Source organism: Lactuca virosa, chromosome 5 (assembly GCF_052849685.1).
Source record: "Lactuca virosa cultivar CGN04683 chromosome 5, Lactuca_virosa_CGN04683_v6, whole genome shotgun sequence".
NCBI lineage: Eukaryota > Viridiplantae > Streptophyta > Magnoliopsida > Asterales > Asteraceae > Lactuca > Lactuca virosa.
The window spans coordinates 180,357,285-180,375,724 of record NC_136430.1 but is presented as its reverse complement, the minus strand read 5'-3'; the positions used below and the strand labels follow the sequence as shown (position 1 = coordinate 180,375,724).

Sequence of the window (18,440 nt, the reverse complement as noted above, 5' to 3'; positions counted from 1 at the left end):
ATGCACACAAAAATATAGATTTCATTTTTAATTCCCAAATATATGAGCTTGTAGTTGACATAACTATTTTCGTTAAGTAAATTTAATTACCTCTACCGGCATGTTTAGCAATTTGTATTCCTATATATATATATATATATATATATATATATATATATATATATATATATATATATATATATATATATATATATATATATATATATATATATATATATGTTGTACCCTGAAAAAGAAAAAGATTGATGTGTTTCATCTCTGCCAAAGTCTAATACAAAAAAAAATATATGGAATCTTTATCTGTTGTACCCCCAAAACAATCTTTATATTGGACAAAAATGATACGAAATCCTATAAAGTCAAGAAACTTTGATGGTTATGAGCTAGATCTTGAACCGATTACATGGTTCAGTTTATTTTAATTCAAAAATTTTAACCGAAAAAACATGTTTTTAAGAAAATCACGGCCAAGAAAACCAAAATTTCAACCTTAGTCAAATGAAACTTCTAGCAGAAATCAAATGATCTTGATTCAACTAAGAAAACCCAGAAAATTAAAATGCTCATATAAAGAAGGGAACAAGTGAAATACCATAACTACCTCCATCTTCTTGTGGATCATTGTCGTAGAACTTTTATGTAGAGGACTTAAACTAACACCTTGCATTCATACTCCTTCATTCTTTACTAGGCAAATAGCTCGTGGCTTCTTATTTTGCTTTATTTAGACAAAGTCTACACTCTTCTCTCCTCAAACTCTCCTAACACAGTTTTTTTTTCAAGTAAACTTTTAAAAAAAACTAATGCATTTGATTGATGCATTGCTTTTTTGTTTTCCTATAGTGCAAATTGACCAAATTTCTTGACAAATCTTTGAATATGGACTGTAATCGTTGCGTATGTTATTGGTTTATATAGAAATCGGAGGACATTGTGGTTTTCTGGTAAGATTTTGGATGTAATATGTGGACAAATCAAATGCATTTCAAGATCAGTTCGTTGGTTCACTTGCTGAAATAGAGTTTGCTATTGAAAATGACTAATAGCGAAATTTTAAAAACTCAATTATTGATGCAAAAAGTGTGTTATAGATCATCCTCCTACCCATGTCAATTGATGACATGTGTCTTATTTAATTTTTCTTAATAATATTTTAATCCACGTGTCATTTAAGATGAGTAGGAGGATAAGCAGAAGTAAATTGTAGGAGGATATTTAATAAGTTAACAACTAATGAAATCTACAAACGTGAATTATTTAAGCAACTTATCCGATTGATACTACACCAATGTCACGTACATATATGATTGTTGGTCCTTGATCCAACAAACCCCTTACCAAAACCATCTTATACGAATTTTATTGGAGACGAATGAACAAAAAAAACCGGGTACTTGTATAATACTTATTTTCCAAGCTGGCAATAGACAATTTAATGGACAGAACAGACAAGCTGGCGACTGGTTATTTTGGAAATAAACAATGAGAGAGAGAGAGGCGCTGACTTATAAGTACTTATGTTGTATACATTGCTAGGGCGCAATATAGATCATCTCCTTCAAGCATTTGAGTTTTAATTTAATTCTTTTAAAACCTTAATCTTGTATCCTGTTTATGATCGATCATTGAAGCCATGTCTGTCCTAAAATCGTTTGAACACCTCAAAATACAACTACAAGCTATAACATCAGCGACCGACAACTTTGCTGAAGACCATCGCATCGGGGAAGGAGGGTTTGGAAAAGTATACAAAGGAGAACTTCTTCACTCGGAGGGGCATACCACAGTTGCTGTAAAACGTTTAGATCGTAGCTTTGGGCAAGGAGACTCTGAGTTTTGGAAGGAGATCATGATGCTTTCAGTTTACAAGCATGAAAATATTGTCTCTCTCTTAGGGTTTTGTGATGAGAAAAACGAGAAGATCCTCATTTATGAGTTTGCATCTAACGGAAGTCTTGACTCGCATCTCAACAGCAAGGATCTAACGTGGGTTCGACGGCTTACGATATGTGTTGGGGCGGCTCGCGGACTAGCATACCTTCATGATCCTGCTGGCACCCAACAAAGAGTATTGCACAGAGATATTAAAAGTTCAAACATTTTGTTAGATGAAAACTGGAATGCGAGGATCGCAGATTTGGGTCTATCCAAATATGGTCCCGCTAACCAGAAGTACACATTTATGGTCTCCAACAATGTTGTAGGGACAATTGGGTATTGTGATTCGGTGTATATAGAATCCGGGATACTAACAAAGGAGTCGGACATTTATTCCTTTGGGGTGGTGTTGTTTGAAGTTTTGTGTGGCAGGTTGTGCTTTGGCCATGGTGACAAGCCTCAATCTTTTACTCAATTGGTACGAAACCATTACAAACAAAACAACTTAGATGCAATTATTTGGGGTGATATAAAGGGTGAAATACATCCTAGCTCGCTGAAGGTGTTCTCAACCATTGCCTATCAGTGTTTAAAAAGAGACCCTGCAAAACGTCCATTAATGAAAGAAGTTTTGACACAACTTGAAATTGCACTCAGATATCAAGTAAGTTGGTTGTTTTCATTTCTTTTCTTTTATTTCTTATAAAATCTTAATATATATATTTTTCATTAGTTATAATTCGATGAAAATTATACAGAGAACAAAATATAAACTTTGAGAATGATCAGATGTGTGGATTTTATGAATATCTTCCTTCAATTAGTCCAATTATTATTACATGTTATGAAATTTTCACTTTTTTTTCACATTCGTAGTGGACAGGAAACACATGGCATTCTTTGATTAAAGATGTTGAGCACCTCAGAGTTCCACTTGAAATCATAAAACAGGCCACCAACAACTTTAATTTTGACAACCACATTCAGCTAGATGACTCAGGGCAGGTATATAGAGGAGAGTTCTTCCACTCTAAGGGTGCTGTAAAGCGTTTTAATCATAAGAATAATGAAGGAGAAACTTCATTTTGGAGAGAGATCATGTTCCTTTCCAGGCATAGACATAAAAATATCATCTCACTCTTAGGATTCTGTGACGAGAGTGAGGAAAGGATTATTGTATATGAGTACACAAATAATAAAAGGCTTGATAATCATCTACTTGACCACAACTTCACCTGGCTTCAACGTCTCCGAATATGTCTTGGGGCTGCATGCGGTTTGGAGTACCTTCACGATCCCAAGGGGACCAATCAAAGAGTCCTTCACCGTGATATTACAACTGGCAGCATTTTGTTGGACGAAAATTGGAACGCCAAAATTTCAAATTTTTCCTTATCGGAATATGGGCCTGTCCATCAAGAACACACGTTTATTCCCACTACTGGGATGGGATCAAAAATTATCAAAGCGTAATAATCACAACGTAATACGAATAAAATAAATAGAATAGAGACACAGGAATTTACGTGGAAACCCAAATCGGGAAAAAACCACAGGCGGAGGAAGCCGAGAAACAATTCACTATAATTTGCAGTGTTTACAGGGATTATGAAAGAGATTACAAATAGAGTGGGAGAGCTAAAATACACGGTGGTGTATAAGTATATATATTTAATGTTTTTCTATATATACTTTGATTTTGGTTGTGTTCTTTCCTCTGGTTCATGGCTTAGGCTATTTATAGCCAAAAGCAATATAATATGAATTGTAGAAAAAATGTGCTGTCCGAATTCCAATTGTAGGCGCCTACCAAAAATTCACCGTCCAAATCAAATTCACATATATATACTACTATTCATAGTCAAGCTATGAATAGTGAAAGATAGACGTCCAATTTCATTTCAATTAACATATATATTACTATTCATAGTCAAACTATGAATAGTAAATGATAAGTTACTGAAATAACCCCTGAACTATTTGCCACTTGCTAATTTTGGAGGCAACTTTTCCACAATCTCCACCTTGACATCAAAATGAAGCAAGTCATGCTTTACGATTAGTCAAAACCTATAACTCATCAAACTCTAAAACTTCCATAAGAACCTGCAAATTTTATATAGAGAAAAAATTGTTTCCGAAAAATAAATAATACTTCCTCCACCTACGAGCCTTCAGGCTCAACTGCGATCAGAAACACCCACCATGTCCAAACATAATTTGAACTTGGCTATAGGAAGACTTTTAGTGAACATATCAACGGGATTATAATCTGTATGAATCTTGTCCACAACACAATCACCTTTTTCAATGATATCCCGCACAAAATGATAACGAATATCAATATGCTTTGTTCGGTCATGAAACATTTGATCTTTACTCAAGAAAATAGCACTCTGGTTGTCACAGAAAACTGTGGTCACCTTTATTCTATCATCGAGTTCTCCAAATAACCCCTTCAACCAGATATCTTCCTTAACTGCTTCTGTAATCGCCATGTACTCTGCCTCGGTAGAAGACAGGGCAACTGTAGACTGTAACTGGGCTTTCCAACTAACAGCACAACCATTTAGAGTAAACACATATCCTGTAATTGATCTTCGTTTATCCAAATCTTTGCCATAATCTGAATCAACATATCCGAACACCCTAGTGTTAGATTTACCAAAACGTAAACACATAGAAGACGTACCACGTAAATAACGAAAAATCCACTGTACTGCTTTCCAGTGTTCTTTCCCCGGGTTCGCCATGTATCTACTAACCATGCTAACAGTATAAGCCAAATCAGGGCGCGTGCAGATCATAGCATACATCAAAGATCCAACAGCACTAAAGTATGGAACACGTGTCATGTAAGCCATATCAGTCTCATTAGTAGGACTCAAAGCGGATGATAGCTTGAAATGAGCTGCAAAAGGTGTGTTGACAGACTTTGCTTCGTGCATACTGAAGCGTCTTAAGACTTTCTCAATATAACTTTTCTGAGAAAGATGCAAGATCCTAGACTTCCTGTCACGAATAATTTCCATACCTAAAATCTTTTTGGCAGCTCCTAAGTCCTTCATTTCAAATTCAGCTTTCAACTGGTCTTTTAACTTCTGAATCTCCTTCATATCTTTCGCTGAAATCAACATGTCATCCACGTACAAGAGTAAGTAGATCTTTGAACCATTGTCACCTTTCTTGAAATAAACGCAGCTATCATAGGTGCACCTGCTGAATTTGTGACTGGTCATGAAAGAATCGAACCTCTTGTACCATTGTCTAGGAGACTGCTTGAGGCCATAAAGAGATTTGTTCAACTTGCATACGTAGTTCTCCTTTCCAGGAACTACAAAACCTTCAGGTTGTTGCATAAAAATCTCTTCCTCAAGCTCACCATTTAGGAAAGCTGTAGTGACATCAAGTTGTTCTAACTCAAAATCGTTAGAAGCAACCAACCCCAACAATACACGAATGGAAGTATGTTTGACAACTGGGGAATAAATGTCAGTGTAATCAATACCAGGAATCTGACTGTAGCCTTTAGCTACTAACCGAGCTTTGTATCTTGGTTTATCGTTTGGGTTGACAGGTTCCTTGAGCTTGTAGACCCACTTGCATTTAACTGGTCTCTTCCCTTTCAGAATAGGAACTAAATTCCAAGTATTGTTTCGCTGCAAGGATTCCATCTCATTTTGCATAGCGAGCATCCAATCATTTGAGTCTTTAGATTTGATAGCCTCGTCATAATTTGCAGGCTCCGTTGCAGACTCAATATTATCAGCAACAATAAAAGCATAGGCAACCAAATCAGATTCAGCATACCTCTTCGGAGGAATAATCTGTCTTCTCGGTCTATCTCTTGCAATGCTTGGAGTAGTAGCTTGTGGTTGTGAAGGTGTTGAATCTTCACCAACAACATGCTCATCCGACGAAGAAGAATCTTGATGCTGATTTGTACTCTGATTAGTGGTAGGTGAAGTAGGAAGCTCCACCTCCATTTGAGCATTCTCTTTATTTGCTTCGGATGATACATCTGATGCATCTGTTCTTTTAGAAGAGTCAGCAACTGGTTGAATTATAGCAGACTCATCAAAAGTAACATCTCTTGAGATGATAATTTTCTTCAAATCAAAGCTCCATAACTTGTAACCCTTTACACCTTGATTGTACCCAAGAAAAACGCATTTGATTGCTCTTGGTTCTAGCTTCCCATTGTCAACTCGTGCATACGCTGGACATCCGAATGGTTTTAAATCTGAATAATTTGCAGGTTTACCGGACCATAATTCAAACGGAGTTTTCTTCTCGATTGCTTGTGACGGTGATCGGTTGATAACATAGCAAGCAGTCGAAGCAGCCTCCGCCCAAAAAGACTTTGGCAATTTGGAATTAGAAAGCATACACCGGACCTTCTCCATAATGGTGCGATTCATCCTTTCAGCTACACCATTTTGTTGAGGTGAATGGACTACTGTGCGATGTCGAGTAATGCCTTCCTTTTGACAATAGACATTAAACTCTTCTGAGCAAAACTCAAGTCCATTATCCGTACGAAGATACTTTACCACCAGACCTGATTGCTTTTCAACCTGAACTTTCCAATTTCTGAAGGTAGAGAAAACGTCTCCTTTATTTTTTAAGAAGAAAGACCACACCTTCCTGGAGAAATCATCAATAATAGTGAGCATATAAATAGCTCCACCTTTTGAAGCAACTCGAGCCGGTCCCCACAAATCCGAGTGAACATAATCAAGTGGTCCTTTCGTTGTATGGATACCACTTGCAAACCTCACTCGTTTTGCCTTGCCATATACACAGTCTTCACAGAAATCCAAATCAACAATCTTTTATTGACCAAGTAAACCTCTTCGACTCAATTCTGACATGCCTTGAAAACTCATATGGCCGAGTCGAAGGTGCCAAAGACGGGACTGATCTGGATCAGAAAAAGACTTTGACACAACAGCAGCATCACTCGAAATTGTTTGCCCGTCAAGAAAGTAAAGATCTGAGGTTTTTCGTTCGGCTCTCAGTTTGTCGGAACCGTCTTTGAATACCCTGAGAACTCCACCTTTACCAGCAAACTCGTATCCCTTTTTGTCAAAGGAACTGAGAGATAACAAGTTTCTTCTGAGGTCAGGAACATATCTAACATCCCCCATGGTTCGAATAACTCCGTCAAACATACGGATCCTGACTGAACCATGTCCAAGAACTGGACATGTAGTATTGTTACCCATCAATACATAGCCCTGGTTAACCTTTTCAAATGTGTAAAACCAACTTTTGTTGTGACACATATGAAAAGTACAACCAGAGTCGAGTATCCAATCACCAGTGGAATCCAGTTTATCTGAATAAACTGTCAAAAGTTCTCCAATACCTTCGACCTCAGCTAGATCGGCTTCACCCGAAGTGCTAGCTTGTTTACCATTTGCTACCGTCTTCTCTTTTTCTTTGTTCTTCAACTTGAAGCATTCTTCAAGCACATGTCCCTTCTTGTGACAATAGTTGCAAAACTTTCGTTTGCCTTTTGACTTGGATCTGGTTCTGTTGGAAGATTGAGAAGTTCTACTTCTCTCTGTTGTTCTTCCTCTGGCATTCAAACCTTCGGCTTTAGCATCACTTGAACCACCACCAGTAATATGCTTCATCTTCTCTTTTGAATCCAAAGCTGTATAGACTTCATCTAAAACTAAAGTGTCACGGCTATAGATAATAGTATCACGAAAATGGCTATAGGATTCTGGCAACGACGATAGTAAGAATAGAGCCAAGTCTTCATCTTCATACTGAACATCCATATGCTCTAAGTTATTTACTAACTCTTTAAATGTGGATATATGTTCAGTTAAAGAGTCTCCTTCAATCATCTTGAGATTGAACAACCGTTGCTTCAAATGCAACTTGTTTGGTAAGCTCTTGGTCATCAACAGTTGTTCCAACTGTAGCCATAAAGAAGCCGCTGACGTTTCTTTTAGAACATCTTGCAAAACATCATTTGACAAGTGCAAACGAATCTGGGATAAAGCCTTCAGATCTTTCATCTCCTTTTCTTCTTCGATCCATGTATCGGGCATCTTATTGAAGCCCAATAGCGCCTTATGTAAATCCATCTGAATGAGAATGTCTCTCATCTTTACTTGCCACAACGGAAATCGGGTGTTACGATCCAGTAGTGGAATATCGTATTTTACCGAAGACATGATTAATTACTTGATAAAATGATCCCAACGAGCTAATATCACAACCCGGATGCTCTGATACCAATTGTTGTAAAATACGACGGATACGAATTGACTTAAATAATATTAGCTCAATGCGGAATGGGATCAAAAACTATCAAAGCGTAATAATCACAACGTAATACGAATAAAATAAATAGAATAGAGACATAGGAATTTACGTGGAAACCCAAATCGGGAAAAAACCACGGGCGGAGGAAGCCGAGAAACAATTCACTATAATTTGTAGTGTTTACAGGGATTATAAAAGAGATTACAAATAGAGTGGGAGAGCTAAAATACACGGTGGTGTATAAGTATATATATTTAATGCTTTTCTATATATACTTTGATTTTGGTTGTGTTCCTTCCTCTGGTTCATGGCTTAGGCTATTTATAGCCAAAAGCAATATAATATGAATTGTAGAAAAAATGTGCCGTCCGAATTCCAATTGTAGGCGCTACCAAAAATTCACCGTCCAAATCAAATTCACATATATATATACTACTATTCATAGTCAAGCTATGAATAGTGAAAGATAGACGTCCAATTTCATTTCAATTAACATATATATTACTATTCATAGTCAAACTATGAATAGTAAATGATAAGTTACTGAAATAACCCCTGAACTATTTGCCACTTGCTAATTTTGGAGGCAACTTTTCCACAATTCCTTTGGGGTGGTGTTGTTTGAAGTTTTGTGTGGCAGGTTGTGCTTTGGCCATGGTGACAAGCCTCAATCTTTTACTCAATTGGTACGAAACCATTACAAACAAAACAACTTAGATGCAATTATTTGGGGTGATATAAAGGGTGAAATACATCCTAGCTCGCTGAAGGTGTTCTCAACCATTGCCTATCAGTGTTTAAAAAGAGACCCTGCAAAACGTCCATTAATGAAAGAAGTTTTGACACAACTTGAAATTGCACTCAGATATCAAGTAAGTTGGTTGTTTTCATTTCTTTTCTTTTATTTCTTATAAAATCTTAATATATATATTTTTCATTAGTTATAATTCGATGAAAATTATACAGAGAACAAAATATAAACTTTGAGAATGATCAGATGTGTGGATTTTATGAATATCTTCCTTCAATTAGTCCAATTATTATTACATGTTATGAAATTTTCACTTTTTTTTCACATTCGTAGTGGACAGGAAACACAAGGCATTCTTTGATTAAAGATGTTGAGCACCTCAGAGTTCCACTTGAAATCATAAAACAGGCCACCAACAACTTTAATTTTGACAACCACATTCAGCTAGATGACTCAGGGCAGGTATATAGAGGAGAGTTCTTCCACTCTAAGGGTGCTGTAAAGCGTTTTAATCATAAGAATAATGAAGGAGAAACTTCATTTTGGAGAGAGATCATGTTCCTTTCCAGGCATAGACATAAAAATATCATCTCACTCTTAGGATTCTGTGACGAGAGTGAGGAAAGGATTATTGTATATGAGTACACAAATAATAAAAGGCTTGATAATCATCTACTTGACCACAACTTCACCTGGCTTCAACGTCTCCGAATATGTCTTGGGGCTGCATGCGGTTTGGAGTACCTTCACGATCCCAAGGGGACCAATCAAAGAGTCCTTCACCATGATATTACAACTGGCAGCATTTTGTTGGACGAAAATTGGAACGCCAAAATTTCAAATTTTTCCTTATCGGAATATGGGCCTGTCCATCAAGAACACACGTTTATTCCCACTACTGGAAAAGGCAATCTTGGCTACTGTGATCCTGTATTTATAGAAACGAATACATTTACGAAAGAATCAGACGTATACTCTTTCGGAGTTGTACTCTTTGAAGTTTTGTGCTCAAGGCCTTATGGTTTTCTTAATTATAATGAGGAAATCCAATCCCTACCATTATTAATAAACAAGTGCTATCAAGAACAAACAATACATACCCTTATGGATGTTAATCTAAGGCAACAAATCGAACAGAATTGTTTTGATACGTTTGTAACACTTGCATATCGATGTTTGAAGAGAGAACGCGCACACCGCCTGTCAATGGATATCGTGGTGAGCAAGCTTAAAACTGCACTCGATTACCAAGTATGTTCTTCTACTCTTATCTCTGTATTACTTGGAAGAAAACAACAATTACTTGCCCTACTAAAAAATTAAACGTACAAATAACAATTGAAATAATAGGGTTGCAAACAACAATCTAAGTCAAAATAAAAGACAATCAGTATATCAAATGGAATGACTTCCGATTTAATGTACGTTTTTAAGTTTTTGTTTGTCATTAATTATGTTGTAACTCCCTTTTCCTTGGTGCGCGCTCTTAGGAAGGAAGGCACGTTTTGGCATCATCTTCAACACAATCCGCCGTCTCAAATTACCTCCCAAAATCAGGAAAAAGAACTCGTGAATGAAACAAGTTACATAATAAAACATTGGATGTTCTTCGGGGGGCATGAACTTGAGCAATTAGTTCATGGCCAGTTACGCTTGGTCAATTTAGCTACATTTGTTTAAGCCTCATTTAGCTTGTTGATTCCATCTTGAGTTGTTAATTTTCATGTTCAAATGCTCGGTTAATTAAAATTGTGTACTACTTGTAATATGCGTGGTTCAGGAGTAGATTCAAGTCAGAATATAATATAGGCTTAAGTTATATTCTAAGTACTCACGAATAGCTTAGTATGCAGTATTTCAGTTATGGATATTTAACTATTATAGGTGGTGGTGGGCAAAGTGGGGTGGGGGTTGTGTCGTGGTTGTTCTGTAATTAATAAAGAGTTAAGGACCAAACGCACAAATTATCTTAAATTATAAACTAGACAAACGATTTGTGTAATCTATTTTCAAAGAAATGAGTGTCTTAAATCCATTCTCTCTCTCTCTCTCTCTCTCTCTCTCTCTCTCTCTCTCTCTCTCTCTCTCTCTCTCTCTCTCTCTCTCTCTCTCTCTCTCTCTCTCTCTCTCTCTCTCTGCACACGCGTGCACACACATATATATATATATATATATATATATATATATATATATATATATATATATATATATATATATATATATATATATATATATATATATGAGATCAACATCGAACCACATGATAAACCATTAGATAAGATTAGGGGCATAAGCATAAGATAGTCAAATAATAACACTTTGTTAAATAAGGGAAGCAAAAATTATTTTCCTAATTAGTAGAAAATCATTAAAATACACGTGTATGTCATTTCTAAAAATACGTATATGTTCATTTCATTACATATGTATATGTTCATTTCTGAAAGTACGTATATGTACATAACATGTTGCCAAGTTAATGTTCATAACTTGACATTTGTACAAAAATCTAAAATCAGTAAAGTTTCATACATGTTCACAAATGAACATGTTAATTTGAATGTTATGATCAAAAATGAATATCAAATGTATGTAATTTGACTATGTTCACAAATGAACATTAATACCAATAGTTTTTATAATTATTAAAACTTATACACCTTATGTTCATAGATGAATAATGTTACAAAACCCCATAAATTGGTCATGTTCATACAAGTTATTCAGTTATGAACATACACATGTTCAATAATGAATATATACATTTTCTAAATACATTACCTAAATATGCTAAAGTATATAATTTTAATGCATTCTCGATTCTGTTCCACAATATTGTTTTTGCTTCCTCAAGCATCTCAACGTCAAGCCCTTCCTCAAATTCTAATCTTCTTCAAATGCTAACTTGTGTATTTTCACATGCCACAAGGATACAAAAAAAAATAATAATAATAACTTTAAAAAAAACCATTTGACATAATTTATTTATATAACTATGCACAACTACTATAAAAAAAATAAAAAATAAAAAAAAATCTTAAGCGAAACAAAAAGCAAACTTATATATTTATTGTTAAATGTGACTTGAGCATTTGGATCATGTTTATGGAGCATTTGGAGCACTTGGAAGTAAATGGAGCACTTGGGGTTCATAGAGCATGTGACAAAGGAACGGATCATCTAAGAAAGAAATGGATCGTCTGACAAAGGAACGGATCAAGTGCCAAAGGAACAGATCGTACAGAAGGGGGTTTGGTGAAACTGGAAGAGGTTTGGAGCACTTGGGAGTGATATGGAGCAACAAGGGAATCTTGTTGCGCCATATGTTGAAGGGATAGGCCAAGAAGGATGTTGTTGAGCCAAGGGCATTCCTTTTTGCGCTATTATGCTGCCTCTTGCGCCATGAGGATCCCTCTTGCACCATGAGGTATTCCTGTTGAGCCGTGGAGTATGCTCTTGAGCCATGCATGGCCTTGTTGTGCCATGTATGTTCCTGTTGCGCCAAGGTGGTGTTGTTGCTCCAATCTTGATGTTCTTGTGCCACACTTGAAGCCTGTTGCGCCATCCATACACTTGTTGTGCCATCAAGGTGCAAGTTGGACCATCTTGGTCATTGATGAGACAAGTATGATATGAAGTCCTCTATGATGCCCAAGATTGTTCAAGGATGCTCAGAAGTTGGTATTGCTCAAGGATTACACCATGTTGTGCCACCATGATGGTTGTTGGGCCATTAGTGTTCATGATGCGCCACTTATACATCATGTTGCTCCACTATGGCACAAGGTGCTCCATCATGTGTGTTGTTGATGTTCATGGGTTGTATGACATGGCTGAATGTTCCAGAATATGTTGCATGGCGGATTATCATTGGTTGACACCATTCATGGGCCTATGGGCCAATGGTCTTGGCCCATTAGGGTTTTAGGTCTGATCCCTCAAGTATAAATAGGGATACATGCTAGGTCCTTTTGTATCTTGAATTCTAGAGTGATAGGCGAATCTCTATGTAGTTGTACTTGTAACCTCTGTTTGAGAGCTCTAAAATAAAAGAATACTCCCCTCCTGCCCGTAGACGTAGGTCACCTTGATCGAACCACGTAAATATTGTGTCTTGTGTGCTTATAGTTTTGCTAGTTATCCGCTTTACTTCCTAACAAGTGGTATCAGAGCTGCAGTTTGTATTCCTATGATTGAAGATGTCTACTTACAAGTTTGATTTGGGGAAGTTTAATGGCTGAAATGACTTCACTTTGTGGAAGGTGAAGATGAGGGCTCTTCTGATTCAACAAGGATATGCGACGACACTGGAAGGAGAGGCCAAACTGCCAAAGGACATGGCGGTTGATAAGAAGGTGGACATTCTGATGAAGCCACATAGTGCCATTCTATTGAGCTTAACAAATGAAATACTGAGGGAGGTCGTGGATCAAACAACTACTTCTGGGCTCTGGGATAAACTTTGTTACAAGTACCAGAACAACTCGTTGGCGAATAGGTTGTATCAGAAGCAAAGGTTGTACACTCTCAGAATGTCTGAAAGTACCCAAGTGAAAGATCATCTGGATAACTTCAATCGCATCATCTTGGATCTACAAGGTGTTGACATGAAGATTGAAGATGAAGATCAGGCGCTCATTCTCTTATGTTCTCTTCCTAACTCATATGAGAGTTTCGTTGATACCATGCTCTATGGTAGGACAATGATCACTATGAATGATGTGAATGACTCTCTAATGTCCAAGGAACTGAAAAAGAAAAGCTTCAATTGGAGAAGAGGTGTCCAGTTCCAGTTTATTTACAGGGAGAGGAAGAACAGAAGAGGGGAAATGGGGAAACAGAGGGAGATCACGTTCTAAATCAAAGTCTAAAGGTTCATCGAATGCCAAGTGTTATAACTATAAGGAGAAGGGGCACTTCAAGCTAAATTGTCCACAATTGAAGAGTGGGAATTCCAAGAGTGAATCAAGCAGCAATAACCCTGCTATTGTGGTTCACGAAAGTTCTGATGAATGGGACGATGGTGATGTGCTGACTGTATGTACATCAAGTTATGTTGATGCTTGGGTCATAGATTCTGGAGCATCATATCACATGACGTATAATCGTGACTGGTTCGACTCCTTCAAAGAGTGGGATGGCACAGTCAATATGGGTGATGATTGGGTGAGAAGTATCAAAGGTAGTGGCACGGTGCAGATCAAGATGCATGATGGTATGGTCAGGAAGTTAGATTGCTGGTACGTTCCAGAACTTCGGAAGAATCTAATTTCTCTTGGCACATTGGCTAAGAATGGGATGAGGTACGCTGGTGAAGGTGACTTGGTCAAAGTGACCAAAGGCTCTTTGGTTATAATGAAAGGGAAGATGAATCGTGGAGGGATTTATATCCTAGAAGGAAGTACGGTTATGGGAACGATGAATGAAGGTTATGGCAAGACAATGTTGTGGCATCATAGGTTGGGGCACATGAGTGAGAAGGGCATGTCAGTTCTAAGTAAACAAGGACTGCTTAGTGGAGAGGCTACTGGAAAGATAAAGTTTTGTGAAGCTTGCGTTAAGGGAAAGCATCACAAAGTGAAGTTCGGTACCGGTCAAAACACAAGTAAGGAAATCCTGGAGTATGTTCAATCAGATCTGTGGGGTCCTGCTGAAGGATTTTGAGAATTCTAACACTCCTAAGGTGTACATGCAACCCTAGAAACCTTGGATCTATGTTTTAGTAAGATACATGCAAATTTGATTTTCCAAGGTTCTTAACCTATCTAGCATGGCATGGGGAACTTTGAAACATAAAAGCTAGTAGGAAGAACATACCTTTTTGTTGCTTGGATTCCTTGAGAACTTTGTGAGCCTAGCACCTCAAGTGTGATGCCTCAAATGTTTCACACAATACCACAACACTTGGAATAACTTTGAGAGAAGTCCACACTTACTCAAAATCGACTAGCCCTCTTGTTCTACACATAGTGCCGATTTTGGTAGCCCATGGGGTCCTTTTATAGTTGTGTCACAAGTAGGGTTACACCATGTAAACCCTAATTGACATGGCCTTTCACATTCCATGATCCATGGGTTTATAACCTCCATGGAGCATCCATGGAGCACCTTATGGATGTAGCCCAATCCAATAAACCATGGATCATTAGCCCACTATAAAAGAATGGATGATTTACACAATCAACCCCATATATTTAATTAGTCTCCTTTTAATCACCAAATTAATTTAAATTAATTCTTGATCAATACTAATTAAATAATATTATTAATATATTAGAACTTATAATATATTAATAAACCATAAGTGTCTTTTTCTCTCATTTAGTCTATCCAAATGTTGCAATGCCATGCAACCCAAATGGACCATGCCAACCGGGTCAAGTACATTCCAGAAATAGTTATGAACTTAGACACCTAATCCAACAGTCTCCCACTTGGATAATTCTAATAACTATAACTGCAAGAATAACTTCAGGAACCGATCAGCAATCGTAGCTCTTTCAAAGTCTCGTGGAACTGAGATGATGATGATACGCCATTTAAGATAAGTGATCATATAATCCTCTGTTCTAGATATCAGCCAGACAAATACATGTAACAATGTCGTACTTATTGTCCAGCAGTTTGTTTCCCGATTTCCGATTTGTTTGACATAGAACTTAATCGAACACATCAATTTAGTTCTGACCGGGCCCGGTACATATGTCACAACAAAATCATCGAGGGGCCCAGATATCGCTTCTAATCCAAGAAGGAACAGATAAACTTTGACTCATATGCTTGTTCTACTACTTCGACTCATAGCAACACTTTACTTATAAATAAACAACAACTTTTATTTATCATCAAATGTCAATTACACTTTACAAATTTCAAAGCTATCTAATTTCTAAAACTAATATCATCCTTTAGCCCTATGTGCCTCGCATGCTGAAGATGTTTAACCCTACCCAGTCCCTTCGTGAGGGGATCTGTTGGGTTCTCATCCGATGATACCCTCTTTGCCACGAGGAGACCTTCTTCTATTCGATGTCTGATGAAATGGTATTTTCTGTCGATGTGTTTGGATCTTCCGTGATCCCTTGGTTCCTTGGCTAAGGCAACTGCACTTTCACTATCACAGAAAATCTCCACATGCTCCTTTATAGCTGGTACAACTTCAAGGTCTCTAATGAAGTTCTTTAGTCATATAGCATCCTTTGCTGCCTCGCTTGCTGCTATATACTCTGATTCGCAAGTTGAATCAGCCACTGTCTCCTGCTTGGAACTTTTCCAAGTAATTGCTCCTCCGTTTAAGGTAAAGACCCAGCCTGACTAAGAGCGGAAATTATCCCTATCAGTCTGAAAGCTAGCATCACTATACCCCACTACTCTCAAGTCATCACTCCCACCGAGTGTAAGGACCCAGTCCTTAGTCCTTCGCATGTACTTGAGAATGTTCTTTACCGCAGTCCAGTGAGCCTTGCCAAGGTTCCCCTAATATGTTGACCATGCTCAACGCAAAGGCCACATTAGGACAAGTACAAGTCATAGCATACATGATCGAGCCTACAGCTGAAGCATACGTTACTCGACTCATCTCAGCTATCTCAGCCTCTGTACTCGGGCTCTGAGTCTTACTCAGTCTGGCATTACTCTGGATTTGTAACTCTCCTTTCTTGGAATTTTGCATGTTGAACCTATTCAGCACCTTATCCAAGTAGGTACTCTGACTAAGTCTAATTAGTCTCTTACTCCTGTCTCTCAAAATCCTTATCCCTAGGATATAGGCAGCTCCATCAAGGTCCTTCATAGCGAAACACCTCCCAAGCCAAGACTTCACCTCCTGCAGAGTTGGGATGTCATTTCCTATTAGTAGTATGTCATCCAAATACAATACCAAAAAGCTAACTATACTCCCACTAGCCTTGACATATACACAAGATTCATCTTCGCTCCTCTAAAAGCCAAACTCTTTGACTTTCTCATCGAAACAAAGATTCCATCTGCGAGGTGCTTGTTTCAATCCATAGATGGATTTCTCAAGCTTACACACTCTATTAGGGTACTCTGTACTGAAAAAACCCTCTGGCTGACTCATGTAAACATCCTCAGCCAACCTTCCATTAAGGAAAGCGGTTTTGACATCCATTTTCCATATTTCATAATCATGAAATGCAGCAAAGGCTAACATAACCCTAATAGCCTTAATCTTTGCTACTGGTGAAAAGGTCTCATCATAATCAACTCCCGGAGTTTGAGAAAAGCCCTTTACAACCAGTTGCGCCTTATATGTGTGTACATTACCTTCCATGTCGGTCTTCTTCTTGAAGATCCATTTGCACCCGACTGTCTTACGACCTGGTACATTGTCAACCAAGTTCCAAACTTGCTTGTCATACATAGACTGTATCTCGTTGTCCATAGCCTCTTTCCATTTAGCAGCCTCAGGGCCTGCCATGGCTTCCGTGTAGCTGTTAGGTTCATCTAGACTTACCAGTGTGTTATCATTGATAAGTGTATCACCTTCCGCAGTAATATGGAAAGTAATGCTCACGTGCATTCCTAACTCTCGTGGAACGCCTCAGAGGTACAGACTCGTCAGTTGGATCAACAGGAGTTTCCTCCTCAGGTTGATTGTTAGGGTTTGAGGTTCCTTCACCGCTTGACTCTTGAATTTCTTCAAGGTCAATTTGCCTCCCACTGTTTCCTTGGCTTATGAACTCTCTCTCGCGAAAGACTCCTCTCCTTGCTACAAAGACCACATTATCACTGGGTCTGTAGAAGAGGTAACCGAAGGATTTTTGTGGGTAGCCGATGAAAATACACCTCTCACTTAGAGGTTCGAGCTTATCGTGAGTCTCGCGCCTCACAAAAGCCTCGCAATCCCAAATATTGATGTGATCTAGATTGGGAACTTTTCCAGTCCACATCTCGTGAGGTGTTTTGGCAACCTTTTTGGTAGGGACTAGATTAAGGATATGGGCGGCAGTCTCTAAGGCATACCCCAAAAATGAGATTGGTAGCGAAGCTCGACTCATCATGGAATGAACCATATCCAACAAGGTTCGATTACGCCTCTCAGCCACACCATTAAGTTGTGGTGTTCTGGGAGGTGTCAATTGTGAGACAATCCCACATTCCTTAAGATAGTCAGGGATCTCTGTACTAAGATACTCACCACCTCGATCGAATCGAAGCATCTTAATGTTCCTGCCCAACTGATTCTCCATTTCCTGTTTAAACTCCTTGAATTTTTCAAAGTTTTCTGACTTATGCTTGATTAAGTAAACATATCCATATCTACTATAATCATCAGTAAAAGTCACATAGAAGAGGTTATCATCCCTTGTGGTGGTTCTGAACGATCTACACACATCAGTATGCATGAGATCCAACAAACCCTCACCCCTAGCACAAGTACCAGTGAAGGGTGACTTTATCATTTTCGCAAGCAAACAAGATTCACAACTATCATCTGACTTTAGGTCAAATGACTCCAAGACTCCATCCTTTTGGAGTTGGCCTATGCGTTTCTTGCTTACAT

General features: G+C 37.9%; 1 protein-coding gene and 1 pseudogene across 1 annotated transcript; both read left to right on the top strand.

Moving 5' to 3' along the window:
* Positions 1 to 1,633: 1,633 nt before the first annotated feature.
* On the top strand, positions 1,634 to 3,351 carry LOC145112084 (putative serine/threonine-protein kinase PBL23). Its single transcript, XM_079048299.1, has 2 exons — positions 1,634 to 2,542; positions 2,755 to 3,351. The coding sequence occupies exons 1-2, from the start codon at positions 1,634 to 1,636 to the stop codon at positions 3,349 to 3,351; spliced, it is 1,506 nt and encodes a 501-aa protein (XP_078904425.1).
* Positions 3,352 to 14,065: 10,714 nt separating this feature from the next.
* Positions 14,066 to 14,578, top strand: LOC145112083 (putative mitochondrial protein AtMg00300 pseudogene; annotated as a pseudogene).
* The last annotated feature ends 3,862 nt before the right edge of the window (positions 14,579 to 18,440 follow it).

What these genes read in the sequence shown, in the direction of transcription:
- LOC145112084 (XM_079048299.1), top strand. Translation starts at nt 1,634, where the DNA reads ATGTCTGTCCTAAAATCGTTTGAACACCTCAAAATACAACTACAAGCT. An exon ending in AAATTGCACTCAGATATCAA is followed by an intron (nt 2,543 to 2,754) that starts GTAAGTTGGTTG and finishes TCACATTCGTAG; the next exon opens with TGGACAGGAAACACATGGCA.